Raw genomic sequence first — 16,135 nt, 5'->3', positions numbered from 1 at the left:
TAAGGCCTCCTTTAATGAAAGGGACTCGTTGTTGTGTGTGGCCAGAGATGGTTTCCAGACTCCACAACAGCAACTGCTAACACGGTGGTCAGTAAGGAAAATGACTCAGATTTAAACAGCTGCCTTGAGAACGAGGGTTATTTTCCAACCCAGCCAAGTGACTCCATTCATCCAGTCCTTCTCAATCAAACAAGAGCCTTTCTTCCCAATGCATGCTTGTATGTTGGAAATATTCTCACTATCCAGCAGACATCAAAAGTGATGATCTAGACTAGAATGGTCCAAGGGAAATATGATTCCATTTTTCCTAGATGCCACATTTTTTCCCCTCCCCAGATCCTAGAGCTCAAATTCTGGGCCTAGATAAAGTCCCTGAGCTCAATTTTGCTCAAAGATAGCACCCTACCTCTTGAGCCACAGCACCACTTCTAGCTTTTTCTTGATTAATTGCAGGTACGAGTCTCATGGACTTTCCTTCCGTGGGCTGGCTTTGAACAGCAATCCTCAGATCTTAGCCTCCTGCATAGCTAGGATTACAACCATGTAATCCTAGAAGCCCAGCTAGAAGCCACATTTAATAGGAAAAACAATAGATTGTAATAGAATATTTCATGTAACCTAGCATATCAAGAAGATGATCGTTTCAACAGAATTAATATGAAAGTTAACTGATGAGATTCCTTGCATATTTTTGTCATGAATTCTCTTCCCCTAGCAGGTTGGACCATGAAGATCTAGAGAGCTGGGTTTCAATTAACATGGAGCCAAACCTAAGTCAATAGTACTGGAATGGTATTAGGAACTTGCCTAGAGAACATTTCAAGTACATAGCCAAGGTAAGAAAAGGGACAACAAAGTGAGAGGCTAAACAGACTCATTTGTTTCACTGTAGAAATTGGTACACTGTGTAAACCAAAGTATCACAAGTTATACCTTTGATTAAAAAGAAGCAAATTACCTGACTTAAGTAACTGTAACCCCTCTGTACCTCACCTTTATAATAACAATAAAAAAAGAAAAAAGAAACTGATATGGAAAAGACCTGCAATTCACTATTCTAGGTATACTTTACTAAATTATATGGATAACACAAACTTATTTTAAATTTATCAAAATCAGAGAGACATATAAAATAGATGTTAAATCACCAAAAAGTAATAGCTGTCTCTAAGAGACAGTCTGTACTCTTTTGCTTCCTACATGTGTTTTTCAACATTGAGTTATCGGGAAAACGGGAAAGCTAGTCTTGAGGAACAAAATACGATACGTTTGTTGTTTTAAGTCCTTATACCTTGGGTCCTTGCTAAAACAGCACATTTTACCCTATTTGAAGCTTTGATTTTTACCCTATTTGAAAATGCATGCTCCTCCACCCCAGCACAGCCATACTTACAACCAATCATCATGATGGCCACTGCAAAGATCTTCTCGATGTCTGTGGATGGGGCGATGTTCCCAAAGCCCACACTGGTGAGGCTGGTCATGGTGAAATACAAAGAGGAGATGTAGACAGAGTTCTTACTGGGGCCACCTTCCCATTTCCCTGAACCAGACCCATTAAACTGGTAAGGAGTGCCAATGTCCATTGCCAATTGGTAGAGCCAACTGTTGTTGCGGATCGTCTTGGTGTCCTCATCAAAGATCTCATAGTCCCCAATGCTGTACCAGATGCAGGCCATCCAGTGTGCAGCCAGCCCAAACACACACACCAGCAGGACCAGCACAGCAGCTCCATATTCAATGTAATGGTCCAGCTTACGAGCCACTCGCCCAAGACGGAGCAGCCGGACAACTTTCAGAGAGCTGAACAAGCTGCTGATGCCCTGGGAGAAGAGGAACAAAACATCAGAGCCGTAGAACAAAAGTTAGGACTCCTTCCCCTCCCCCACCAGTGCAGCTGTGTATAAGCATAGTATATACCCGTTAGAGGCAATAATATGCAACCCTTAAAAATTAAAATTGGAATTCTACTCCAAGATGCATGGAATACAGATAGCTATTAGCATTTTCCTTCTTAAAAACAAATAAGCAGACATATAAAACTAGTTAGAATTACATTGTACATGAGAAAACAAATACATATGATTATCTTTCCATATCATTACTTATTTTAAGGGTTGAAAATATTTCATATTATTGAACATGAAATATTTTAAAGTTGCATTCATATTTCTTTCATATTGCACAGTATTATATAATGGCATTCCATTGTACATACACATACAAACTGTTAGTGAATGGGCAAGAAACACAAAAGTAGCCTATGGCTACATTGTCAAGTTATGGAATTACAGGCAATTTGTGTTATGTTTGTGTATATATTGTTACACATGTATGTATTTACCTAATTCTTATAATTATGATTGTTGCTGTTATAATTAGAAAGAGGATGTTTAAAAACAAACAGATGTAAAATTTATAATGAACTAAAGAACTAGCTGAGAAAAACTGAGATTGTGTTCTCTCAGGGAAATTACAAATACTTGCAAAACTATACCACTTAGGTCAGGCTACAGCATTTGAATCAGACATCATTTACTTAAACACATCAACTGAGGAAAGCAAGTGCTAGAAGGAGCTTCATGGCTTCACCTGGTCATGTCTCTTCCCTTTCCAGCTGGCACTCATCAATCAAACCAGGTCGGATCTATTCTCCACTTAATAGTTTTCTATTAAACTAAGGTGATAGAAATAACTCCAGAATAGAAATCCAAGAAATTGAGCTGAGGCCCACATGTGGATGCTTCTGTTACTTCTGGCTCCCCTTGTCTAGACGATGAAGAAGGTAGACTAAATGATCTCTCAGAGTTCTCTACTCAGCAGCCTCTCATCTCCAAGCAGATTTGAAATAAATTACAGAAGCCATAGCATGTAAAACCCCAGCCACCCAAGATGGGAGGTTCCCAGATCAATTCGAGAGGAACTGCTTTATTTCTTTCCTACTTCCATTAAGAGCAAATAAACAAGAAAACATATAAAACAGAGACATTTCTTTGAAGCAAGATGCTGTCCACTGTTTACAAGCAAAACAAACAAACAAACACAAAAACCACCTCAGAAGGATTCTGTCCTCTGTTCTCAATACAATACAGTTTCTATGTCACCACTGTTCTCTCTTGTCTCTTGTCTTCTTAATAACACCTCCTGCCATCCAGCCAGGGTCAAACATTATCACAGTCAGGGGGAATGGGAATAAATGTTTTCTGATGCATCTTTGCAAGAGACTCACCATGAGCACATTTCCACGAGCTAAACTACATTTACCATCTTCCTTCCTCCATCTAGGTGGGGCCTGAGGCTAGTTCCTAACAATGGAACATCCCTTCCAGTCAAAGCATGATTTCCAGATAAGGCTCCTATGACTTGAGACTACTATGGAAGATGGTGGACCTACAACTTTGAAGTAGGCTGTGTCCCAGAAGGACCCTATAGAACCTTCCTCTCAAATCAACTTAAATTATAATGTGATGTGAATAAGGAAAAAGTCTGAAATTAGCACTGAAACTTAACAGTCACCTTCTCTGCCAAATACGGAGCCCTTCTGTTATGTGAACACATAGAGCTCAGGCAGCACAATTCTGTCAGTGCAGACCACATATCAGGCTTTGCTGAGCTGATCGTTTTTGTTGGGGTTTTTGTTGTTATTTGTGCCAGTCCCAGAGCTTGAACTCAAGGCCTGGGCATTGTCTCAGGCTAGTATTCTACCACTTGAGCCACAGCTCTACTTCCAGCTTTTTGCTGGTTAATTGAAGATAAGAATCTCATGGAGGGGCAGGGAAGGTGGTTCAGTGGTAGAGTGTTTGCCTTGCAGGCATGAGGCCCTGGGTTTGATACCTCAGTACCACATAAGCAGAAAAGGCTGGAAGTGGAGCTGTGGCTCAAGTGGTAGAGAATTAGCCTTGAGCTGACAAGCTCAAGGACAGCGCCCAGCCCCAGAGTTCAGGCCCCACTACTAACCAAAAAAAAAAAAAAAAAAGAATCTCTTGGAGATAAGAATACAAAGATTTTCCTGCCCAGGCTAACTTCCAACTGAGATTTTCAGATCTCAGCCTCCTAAGCTGCTAAAATTACAGGCATAAACTACTGGCACCCAGCTTGATGATGTTTTTAGAAACAAATAACTAGATGTAGCTCAGTAGTAGAGCCTTTTGCCTAGTATTTGTATGGCCCTGAGTTTGATCCCAAGCATGATCAAATCAATCCAAATAATCAAAGTTTCATAGCCATAAAACTTATAACAGTAATAATCATTTCTTATCTATGAACTTAGACAAAGTTCACCACTGCCAAGTGCATCAATTTTTTTTTGTCTCTATTTCCCTCCAAGTGTTTTTGTCAAAAGCCTGCTTTGCAGAAAGGACTGAGAAACTCCTAGTATTAAGGTGTAACACACTGGTGAGGGGAAATGGATATCCTGTCTCCAGGGGCATTTGCATACTGACAGAGGGAAACCTGAAGAAACCAATTTCTAATAGTAGGAAGAAAGCACAGGCAGCCTCGATGAAGTAGATATTTTGGGAGACAAAGGAGACTTTTCACTGACTCAGAAATCAAACACCATGTAAGCAGCCACCTACACTCCACCTCCTCTGAAGGAGGTTCCTGAGATCATCTTCCAAAGCAATTCTACTCTGGAGCAGAACTTAGTACCCAGTGCAAAACTGTTTTTCTCACTCATATTCAATCAGAGCAATGTTTCTGTCATTGAAATCCCCTTGAAAGGCTAGTCATCCTGCCTCTTCTTGACCTTTGTTCTTGACCATTCCCAGCCACACTCCTTTTCAGAGATCCCATTCTTTTCATAAGTATTTATGGAAGGAAATTATGGGGTTCCATTCGTGTGTGTGTGTGTGTGTGTGTGTGTGTGTGTGTGTGTGTGTGTGTGTGTGTGTGTGTGTGTGTGTTGCTAGGGATCAAACTAGGCAAGTACACTACCCTTCCCTCCTATATCACTTCCCAATGGCCATCATACATGTACCTACTGCTTATAGGCCAGGTCATTTACTCTAGGTACACTGAGGATCCCTCCATGGTAGGCTGTACAAGTGCACCATAGAGCCTGCTCAGACTGATCCCTCCATCCAGAATGCCTGGATGTCCCGTTACAACCAGCTGGCATCCTTCAGGCGTGTCACCAACTTCACCCTGAAGTCTCCCATGACTACAGTTGTAGTCACAATCTTTTCTCCAAACTGCATTAGGTACCATATCATGCCAAAGGCAAAAATCACTTGTCATTTTAGAAGGCACCTACAGTCGGTTGGATAGTGTCACCCCCTCAAAATCCATGTCCTTCCTAAAAACTCAGAATGTGATTTCACTTGGAGATGGGGTTGCCAGGGATATAGTTAGTTCAAACCATAGTGGAGTAGGGTGGACCTTCCATAAGCCATGACTGATGTCCTTATAAGAAAAGAGACAGACACAAGGAGAAAAGCATATCTTAGATGAAGGTACCGAGCTAGAGCAATAAAGGAATGTCAAATAGGGCAATCACAGCAGAAGTTATGGAAAAGGCAGGCAAATATGTTTGCCCACCATGCTGCTGAAAACCTTGACTTCATACTTTTAGTATTCCAAACACTTCTGTTGTATTGTTTGGCTTTGTGGTCATTTGTTTGGTAGATCTAGGAAACTAAGATATCCACACAATGTTTAGAACACAGTGACTTCTCAGAAAAGTTTGTGCACATTTTTTAAACTGAACCAAGGAGTTTTAATTATTACAGTAGTCTTTCTCTTTCTCATTCTCATGATCTGCGATGATGGAAACAAGAACTTCTTCACCCTGTGACTTATCTCTGAACGCTGATTCTCTATTACGCAGTGATTGGGTAAGGTCTCTTTTATTTCATTAACAGCTAGAATTCTGGCTGTTTAAAAGCACTTCAAGCTATTAACTTGGGGGTTTTTTCCTCCCTTACTTTCCTGAAGTGCAGTTGATGCAATAAATAAAACAGAATTTTCCAAACTTTCTTTTTAAAAAAAATTTAGTGCTCTAAAAACTTGACAGAGAGAGAGAGGAGAGAGAGGAGAGAGAGAGAAAGAGAGAAAGAGAGAGAAAGAGAGAATTATATTTCCCCACAGACTTTTTACATTAAAGAACCCATCTCACATTTCAAATATGTCCACAGGGCTCTTTGTCATAACCTGCAAACCATAGAGAGCCAAACATTTAATGTTGGGTCCATATGAATGAAGTGACAGCAAGAAGAATCAGTGATATTCAGCTTCATCTCGGAAGGCCAACAACTAATACAAGAGGGAAGGCCTTAGAAAGCTCAGTAACCTCAGCTGTAGTGATGCTGATTGTAATTCAGATTAAGATGAACACTTCGTGGTTATCGGAAAAAGCTAGCAAGTGTTACCTAGTTATCCAGCCTGAATAAATCACTCACTTAAATTTGGCTTTATCATGCCCTCTCACCTACCCTCATTCACCAATGGTCTGTTTGATTCTGGGTTTTTCCCTTAATTTCTTTCTGTTAGACACAAAAGTCACGAACTGATAACAATATATTACTGAAAAGAAATAGTCTACCAAGTTCTTAGATCTATATGGGACACAATGACAGCCATAGCAAACTAGAAAGAAAAATATCTTTTAAAAAATGTTTTGTCAAAAAAAATGTTTTGTCTTTGTTTTTGTGCATCCTGGTGCTCAAACTCAGGGCTTGGCCACTATCCCTGAGCTTTTTTTCCTCAAGGGTAGCGCTCCATCACTTGAGCCATAGCTCCCCTTCTGCCTGTTTTGGTGGTTAATTGGAGATTAGAGTCTTATAAACATTTCTGCCCTGGCTGGCTTTGAATTGAGATCCTCAGATCTCAGCCTCCTAACTAGCTAGGATTATAGGTATGAGCCCTTGCCCAGTCTAAGAACTGTTTTTATTGTTTGCAACCCTACATTTTTTATAACTACTCCTCCCCTGCATCCTACCCAACTAAAATCTCCTTTTCAAAGTTCCCTTTGAGCTCTCTGGAACTCACCCTCATGTGATGAGAAATCCTTGTGGATTGTCCCCACCTGCTTTCTTACTTAAATTGAAAGCTGGCTTTTGCCTAGCACTCTGCTTTTCTCCATGTTTGTCCCTTATGATATAGAGTTAAGAGTTATCAGTTTCACACTCTACACTTGCATCTTTTAAGCAAGGGATATTTGGCACCTAAAAAACAAATCTCCCCTCTTTTAAGACTGACATGCCTAGCCCGGCACCTGTGGCTCACGCCTGTAATCCTAGCTACTATGGAGGCTGAGATCTGAGGATCATGGTTCAAAGTGAGCTCGGGCAGCCAGTCTGTGAGACTCTTATCTCCATGTAACCACCAGAAAACTGGAAGTAGTGCTGTGGCTCAAGTGGTAGCACTCACCTTGAGCTGAAGAGCTGAGGGACAGCGCCTAGGCCCCAAGTTTAAGCCCCATGACTGACCAGGAAAAAAAAAAGACTGACATGCCCTCCTCTAGGCTTCTAGAATCATCCTTCAGTTACTCATTGAACAAATTGAGCTCCTAATATGGGACACACAGAGTTTAAGCACTAATAGCTAACCAAAGACAAACTAGAGCCAAATCTTTGCCCTGGCAAAACTTTCATTTGATTGACAGAGATATATAATAAACAGAGCACATCACTAAAATAAATGCTATTTGAAAAATTAAGTGTGAGCCACAAGCACATCTAAGGGATGCATGTTCCAGACAGAAGAAACAGCAAGGCCAGAAGTTCTTAAGGTATAAATGGCATTTGTCACACTGCCTTTATATTAGGCTGGTAGGCTTTGAGAATTAGAATCATAGTAAGAGTGAGGATAAAAAATACTTAACATCTATCAAGTGCTTCTGAACTGCCAGGCATAGAAAAGACTTCACATGCATCTTAATCCTCATAACCTATTGAGGTAAGTATATTATAGACCCAGTGTACAGATGTAGAATTTTTTTTGTCAGACATAGGGCTTGAACTACTGGGCCTGGGCACTGTCCAGCTTTTCAGCTCAAGGCGAGCGCTCTACCACTTGAGCCACAGCACCACTTTCAGTTTTCTGAGTGGTTTATTGGAGATAAGAGTTTCACGGCCTTTCCTTCCCGGGCTGGCTTTGAACTGTGATCCTCAGATCTCAGCCTCCTGAGTAGCTAGGATTATAGGCATGAGCCACCAGTGCCCAGCTCAGATGAAGAGATTTATTCGAAGATCATTTCTTACATACTACAGACGCTATCTTTAATCTCCTACCTTTAAAGAGTTCTAGCTCCTTGTGGATGCTGGATAAATATATGTTGGATGAAAACCTAAAGCATGATTTATAAGAAGTTATGACAAAGCTGAAAGGTGTATCTCAAGTGTTACAGTGCCTGCCTGATGAGTATAATGCACTGTTCCAATCCCATTACTGAAAAAAAGAGCAATGTGGCAGTCAATGTCATATCTGTGACATATCTGTGATAAGGAATGTGATGTTTAATTTGGGATGTCAACTTGACTAGCTTCAGAGATGCCTAGAAAACTAGTAATGCATATTTCTGAATATGTCTCTAAGGCTGTGTCCTGAAAAGATTGGTGTGGCTTAATGAAGCTAGTGGAAAAAAAAAAACTTGTCCTAACTATGGACCCCATCATCCAATAGGCCAAGGACTTGGATGGAATATAAAAGTAAGAAGGAGAAAACACTTCTTCCTTCTCTCTCACTCTTCCTTCCCAAGCGGATGTACTTTTTGCTGCTGCTCTTAGACATCAGAGCTCAAGTATTTTGGCTTTTAGACTCAGATTCACACCAGTGGACCCTGACAGGGAGACAACTTGGGTCTTTGGCCTCAGATTGGGGACCACATTATTTGTATCTCTCTTGGTCTGAGACTCCCTACTTCTTGGTGAGAGCCACATTACTTTCCTTCCCAGCTCTCCAGCTTGCAGACAGTTGATTCTGGAACTTTCTAGCCTCTCTGATCATGTGAGTCCACCTAATAGATTCCCAAATTTCTCTATATGTGTAATATTCTACTGCTTCTCTTCCTGGAGAACCCTGGCTAATACATAGATTTATTACTTTATTAACACAAATTGGCTTGTTTATTATTTTTTCAAAACAGTGATGACTTCAAGAATAAATGTTCCATGAAGATCTCACCACTTTGAGAGCGGCAAAGCCACTTCAACTGCATAATGGAATCAATTGGCTTACCCGATTTTATTGGAAGGTACTCACTGAAGCTTAAATATAATTTGCTGCTCCTTCATTATTTCAACATTTTACTTTAGGCTTGTTTAATTCAATTCAACAACCATTTCCCCAAAACCTGGTGTGGTATAGGACAGAAAAACACAATCAAATGCTACCAGCGACACAGAAACAAGGGAGATGCAGACCCCTGCCCTCATGCTGTTCCTAATCAAGCCCCAGAGAACACACAGCCTGCAAACTGTGATGCAGGGCAACCACAGATTAGGTGTTGCTGTATAACTGAGGGGGTGCCTGTCTTGGGATTAGGCAGACAATGAATTTTCTTCTAGTTCCTTAAGCAGGTCTGATGACCAGATTCAGGAAGTAGATGTAGATACAGAATCTAAGGAAAGCTTTTTAACTAAAAAATGGGCTCATTCACATCCTTCTATTTGTTTAGGCCAATAAAGTTATCCAAAAGGCATGACTGTATCCTCCATGGAAAATATTCATTGAAGGAAGCTTAGAAACAGTTGGTCAAATCGTCTTACTTCTATTCTGTTTACCATACGAACCATGTAGCCAATGGTCCTCTGTTGTGATATTATACAATCAGGCTTTCTTTTCTTTTAGGGGAGCTGAACACTAAAATCTTTAGCACTAGCCAAATAAAATCCAAAGCATAAGGAATTATGAATGTGATTTTATCAAGCTCTGTCTCTATCATCTCAGAAAACTTAATCCCAGATTTCTTCTTCCAAGGAAGGGAAATGAATTCAGGTACCAAAGAATATATTTTCTCTCACACTGAGGGAAGCTAGAAAGCCATGTTGTGTCCCACAGCTCTGCTACAGACACAGGCTTAGCCATGATTTGTAACTGCTACGGTGAAACCCACAATGACTTGTGTGAGGGTCACACCTATAGATCTTTTTGGCACTAGGATGACTGTAGAGCCATGGTTCACTTGTCAGTTCCCTGGACAGAGCTCCTGAAACAGAGTGGCAATGACATTAGGAAAGCATCATTTTGGCTAGGAAGAGTCTAGGCAGTAAGGAAGCAGCTAGAATGCTGACCACATGTGACATCACTCTCTATTTAAAGCAGAAAGAGGTACAATTCCCTATGCAGTCTAATTTGACTTGGAAAGACACACACATTCCTTCCCCACACATAATCCGCTTCAGTCTCATCCTGACCCAATAGCCAGCTTCAAGCAAGAAGATGGGAGCCTCCACCACAACACTGGAGTTTGTGGCATGGGCTGCCACAGAGGAGAAGGGAAGTGGAGGGTGGATAAGCAGTTTGGGGGGGGGATATGTGGCTTGCATGGGCAAAAGAGCCTCAGGAACCTGAGAAGATTGGTATGGAGAAGGGCAGGTCAGCAGGCCAATCCTCTGGGTTGTATCTATTAACAACAACAAAAAAAAGAACTGTGTAGTGGGTTTGGGGTTTCCAATTCTCAGGAACCAGCTCACTTGTGAGGAGCAAAGCCAAGACACCACGAGGCAGGAGAGGCAGAGCAGGCTCAAGAAAAGAGCTTGGCAAACAAAAAGGGCCACAGAGAAACCAAAGCCAATTCCCACGGAGCATGCCACTGGGGACAGGCTTGGCCCCTGGCATTTCTGGATATGGCTGAGAAAGGGACAGGAGAAAGATTTTTTCCAAACACTTCGGTTTTAGGTAACAAGGATTGTCTTCCAGTAAGGACGGGGGCCAGTGCTGTGCCTTTCACACTGTGGTTTTAATTCCGATCAGTTTTCACAAATAGACATAATCCTGCAGGGGTCCTTCCTCTCGCTGCTCTGCTGTGAGCGGCAAGGAGACCGCCAATCACTCCAGACTCTCCCTTACTTGAAGCAACTGACAGGTGCACAGCTCCTCTCTACTGCCATCTGGTTTTGTGGGGATAAGACTCTGGAGGAACAGTCTGGAGGAAAAAAAAATATGGCTTCCAGTAAAAATAGAGGCTTCCAGTAAATGTGTGTGTGTGTGTGTGTGTGTGTGTGTGTGTGTGTGTGTGTGTGTGTGTGTGTGTGTGTGTGTGTGCATATATATATTCTTAAAGTTTCTGGAAGCAAAGTATGGATATTTTGCTATTCTGTGTGGCTTATATAATCTATAGTTACAACTTTGGGAAATAAGCAAAGCAATAAAGAAGAAATTGTCTTCTGATTAGAAAGTAAAGGCTACCACATGAGTCCCATGTACACACCAAAGTCATGTGTGGCCAGGCCTTGTCTCTTATGTATATTTGCTAATTCTGTGACCCTACTGTGTTACAAAGGCTCTCAGAACTCCACTTCTTCACCATTAAGTTGGGGAGAATATATGACTACAGGGTAGAGCTCTCTAAAGTATTCATTGCTGGTGGTATATAAGTGGTAGCCGCTTATTCTTTTCCCACTATAAAAACACAGACAAAAAAGGAAAAGAAGCTGGGCATGATAGTTCATACCTATAATCCCAACACTTGGGAGGCTAATGCAGGAGGATCACACATTCCCAGTCCAACTTGGACTACAATGAGTTTCAGGAAGACTTGACTACAGAGCAAGGTTTTGTCTCAAAAAAAAAAAAGCAAATAAGTAGATAAATCAATACTGAGTGAAAACAAAGTCATATAAATGAGAAACTAGTTCTCCATGAAAAAGAGAAGATATGAATTGTCAGAAAGAAGTCATCTCTAGATGAGGGTTAATAAAGAGAGAAAACCAGGTCCCTTCTCTGTTAGGTTACAAACCAAACCAAGTTTGATCAAAGCAGTTACACAGGTGGCAGGAAAGGAAGCAGAGAACCTGGACTGGAATTTCTGGACATGCAGAGACCCTGAGGTAAATAGAATGCAGCTTCAAAGATGAATGAAATAAGAAAAGCCTACAATTCATACCTATGCATTTGGATTTTTAACTAGGCTTCAAGAGATCTAGCACTTGTCTATAATAATTTAAAATTATTCAAGTAACAGACATGCCACTTGGAAGTTTCTTTTAATGGAAAAGTTGTATATAGACCCAATCCTGCCCACTAATAACAAATAAAATACTAACAATAATCTATGAAGTACTTGAAGTATGCCAAGCAGTCTTAAATTTATTTCCAAATGCATTAACTCAATTCTCACAACTATCTTATAGGACAAATACTATTGCTCTCCTCCCCATTTCATAAGCATGTCTGAGCTCTTTATAAATTAACTGTTGGACAAGCAGCCACGAGGGATGAGTTGTGTGTTGATTGCAATCAGGCTTCTAAAAATGAGCAGGAAAATCAAACTCTCCACGGCTATTCCCAAGACATCAGCCAAACCAGCCTCCTGATTCTCATGTTCACTCAGAAAATTCTCCTCCAACATCAACCTGACAATAGTTGGGAAAGAAATGATAAGCCTCACCATCTTTATTAGCAGCAAGCAGCTGTGTGCACACAGCAGGTGGCAGAATGAAAAGAAAACAAAACTGAAATCATTGACAGAATAAGAAATAAGAATAAATAAAGAAGAAGAAATAAATAAGAATAAGAAAACACGCCTCCTTCCATCACCAAAAGATGTATGTCATTTTTTTAAAAGAGGGTAGATTCAAGACTCTGAGCCCAGGAGGCCAGCCTCCTGGAACTACCAAGGAGAGAACCCTATGTGCATTATTGGAGACTCAATAGATTCAGGTTTTACACCCCCCCCACACACACACACACACCAGACCTAGAACAGGTTGTTGACTTCAGCTTTAAGTGCTGTTTCTTATTCAAACCATCTTGTCTGAGAAACAAAAAAGCAAAAACAAAAACAAAAAACTGAGCATCAAAAGATCCCAAGACTGTCAGCCAAACCCCAGAAGAGGGTACTAATACCCAGAGAAGAGAAGATCCCAGCCTAAACGTCAGTAGCTTGGCTGGGCTTACTCTGCAGGTCTCCAACCTTCACATGGCTCACAGCAATGCTAGGAGGCAATAGCAAAACAATTCATAGGGATTTTATGGGAAGATTAAAATGAGAACTACTGCAAAGGAGTGCCTGTGGCAAGAGCAGAATTATTTAGACTATTTTTTAAAGTCATGATGCATCTATGGAGAATCATTTAAATCTCTTCCTGGTGACACTGGAACACAATCTCCTATTTGTGCAGAATACAATCCTCAGCTGCAAAGGCCCTGCAGGCAAGCAAACAGAGCCACTGTTCCCAGGCCAGAAAGCAGATGGCTAAAGGAAGCTGCCAAGAGGCGGAGTTGCTAAACAGCCCAGATCCGAACAGAGGACTGTGGACAGAAGCCTTGGCTCAGAAGTTCTGGGACCACATGGCTGTGGATCAGAAGGGGACCCTGGAGATCACCGAGCCCACAATCCTTGTTTTAGAGATAAGGAAACAGAGGTTCAGGAATTGGTGACACTCCAGACAGAGAGCACTAATGACAAAAATAAGATATAAACCCCGCTTTCCTGACTTCTTACCCAGTGCACTTTAAATTATCTATGTGTTCAAATACAAGACACAAGAGTACACTATTTTTATGATGGTAAATTCTACATAAAACTTACCATTTTACCCACTGTTAAGTATATGGTTTGGTGGCATTAAATATATCCACCATGTTGTATCGCCATTGCCAGCATTTATTCTCTGGATACTTTCATCCTTCTAAAAGGAAACTTAGTACCTATAACAATCTCGCTCCTGACTTCTCCCAGCTGCTGGCATCCTCAAATCTTTCTGTCTCATCAAATTTGCCTGTCCTACTCATATTTCAAATATCCTTATCAGCACAGGAGATTCCTCCTCCTGTGTCTGGAATATTTCACCTAGCATATTTCCAGGACTCACTCATGTTCGAACATGTCATGAATGTCACTCCATTTTGTGAATGAGAAATATTCCATTGTCCATATATTCTGCATTGCTTGTCCATCCATCCATCAATGGGCTTTAATTGTCTCTACTTTTTGGCTACTATGAGTGATGTTGTTATAAACATTGGTGAAACAAATATCTATTTGAGTTGCTGGGTATAGTTCTTTAAAATCTGAGTTTTGTGATTGGAGATATTGCTTTGTGCTAGAGTGCTTGCTTAGCATATGTAAGACTCTGAGTTCCATCCCTTGGTGCCACAAAAATTTTTTTTAATTAAATAAAATGGTTTTCAACAAGTGCCTATATAGCATTTTCCATGGGCTGGGCACTGCATATTACTAACATGACTTCCTTTAATTTCTTATAACTCATTAGGGTAGCATTCTACAAAGAAGGAAAGGTTCAGTAATGCACCTAAGATGACAAACGGCAAAGCTAGGTTCACACCAAGCCACCTGGCTTGGCATGGCTGGCAGGCCACAGTAGGGAAGAGGAGGGAATGTCACAATCAATAGGCCTTCCGGTGGCTTCCTCATATGAGTATAGTTGTCTGCCTCCTGAATCAGGACACCACCACCTTGCACCCTACCATTGCTCCCTACTTCCTCTCATTCCCTACACTCACAGAGCACCGTTACTGCAAAATGTATACCCTCAGATATGTCAGGTCCCTTCCTACCTCAAAGCCTTTGCCAGGAAAACACTTGTACCTAGGTAGCTCTTGTTCATCTTGAGGTCCTCTCAACTAGTACCTTCTCCAAAGACATCATTGAAAATGACACACCATTTAATAGGGTCATCTTCAACCCAACAGACCCCACACCCTCTTCTGTGTTTGGTTTTTCTCTGAGCATTGATCAGCATTCAGCATGCAGAGGCTTATAATGTTTGTGACTGCCTTGCACACTGGAATGCAAACACTGCACCGCTGAGCATAGTCACCAGTGTACTGGTGCTGCCGGGGCAGCCAGCCTCCACGGATGCATGCGCAGCGTCCACTGCCACTGCACAGCTTACAGAGCTCTTTCATCAACCTCATCCCACTTGATCTTCATCGTAACTGCCAATGGTGTAAGGAATCACAGCAGGAAGGCTGGACTTCAGATACCCCCCTCCCCTGCGACTGGTCAGAGCGTCCTCCTGGTGGCCTGGGGCATGGCTTGTACTTTCTGGAGGACTTAGGGAGCACAGCTGGTGTCCCAGCAGCCTGAAGCATCCCTGCCGGCCTCAGGGAGGCAAGATGCCCTGCCTCTCTCTCTCTCTCTCTCTCTCTCTCTCTCTCTCTCTCTCTCTCTCTCTCTCTCTCTCTCTCTCTCTCTCTCTCTCTCTCTCTCTCTCTCTCTCTCTCTCTCTCTCTCTCTCTCTCTCTCTCTCTCTCTCTCTCTCTCTCTCTCGTGAAAGCCCAGAGGCAGAAACCATGTTTCAGCATCAGAAATCCTTTTCCATTTGCTTCACTGCAACTAGGCCACTTGCGTGTGATGCAGACTGTCACCAAGATGTCCCTGTTTTTGGAAACTCTGTATTACTCATCTAGCTGGAGATGCAGAGACACACTGTGCTGCCTTCCCTGGCTTTCACTGACAGCCCAAGAGACCCAGAGCCCACAGTAAACAAGGGAGCATCACAGTCCCAAATTAGTTCTTTGTTCTCCATCAGGACTGAGCTCCCTCATCCACCCAACTTCCACCCATGACCCAACCCTCGCCTGCTTCTTCTCCTGCCTTCTGACTCCCTTCTCCTCCCCTCTCCACACTCCACACCACAGTCATGCTGGGCAACGCAAATTCTCAAATGGGTTTTGGTCTATCTTACCACCTGTCCTTCATGAAGGCTCCCTTCATGGGTATGATACCCTTCATGGGCCAAATGATGCTTCCTCCCGTTGTCCTCGCCTCCTTGCTTTTCATTTGTTGAACTCTCTGCTCACCATCTACTGTAAAACTCTTCTTTAACCTCCTGGCCAGGGCAGCCCATCCCCGAGCATTCAGTCCACATCCCTGCAGTGAACCTGACACTGTGCATCAACCCAGCTGACTTACCCACCCCAGCTCCTCAACCACCCCACACCCATTAACTTCTCTAAGGGAGAGACTCTGTTCATTTCAGCACTGAAGCTCCAGTTTCTCCTGTCT

The 16,135-nt window shown here is 42.0% G+C and overlaps 1 protein-coding gene across 3 annotated transcripts in view; it reads right to left on the bottom strand.

Annotated features, from left to right (window-relative positions):
• Nucleotides 1-16,135, bottom strand: part of Kcnh1 (potassium voltage-gated channel subfamily H member 1) — a 309,150-nt gene that overhangs the window by 175,973 nt on the left and 117,042 nt on the right. For all 3 annotated transcript variants that reach the window (XM_070041570.1, XM_070041569.1, XM_070041571.1), the window contains one exon: nucleotides 1,394-1,823. In XM_070041570.1, coding sequence (XP_069897671.1) covers nucleotides 1,394-1,823 — 430 coding nt within the window. The remainder of the gene's footprint in view (nucleotides 1-1,393; nucleotides 1,824-16,135) is intronic.

Source organism: Dipodomys merriami, unplaced genomic scaffold (assembly GCF_024711535.1).
Source record: "Dipodomys merriami isolate MVZ:Mamm:240054 unplaced genomic scaffold, mDipMer1.0.p SCAF_31, whole genome shotgun sequence".
Taxonomy (NCBI): domain Eukaryota; kingdom Metazoa; phylum Chordata; class Mammalia; order Rodentia; family Heteromyidae; genus Dipodomys; species Dipodomys merriami.
The sequence above is the reverse complement of the archived record's forward strand: the minus strand, read 5'-3'. Positions and strand labels throughout refer to the sequence as shown.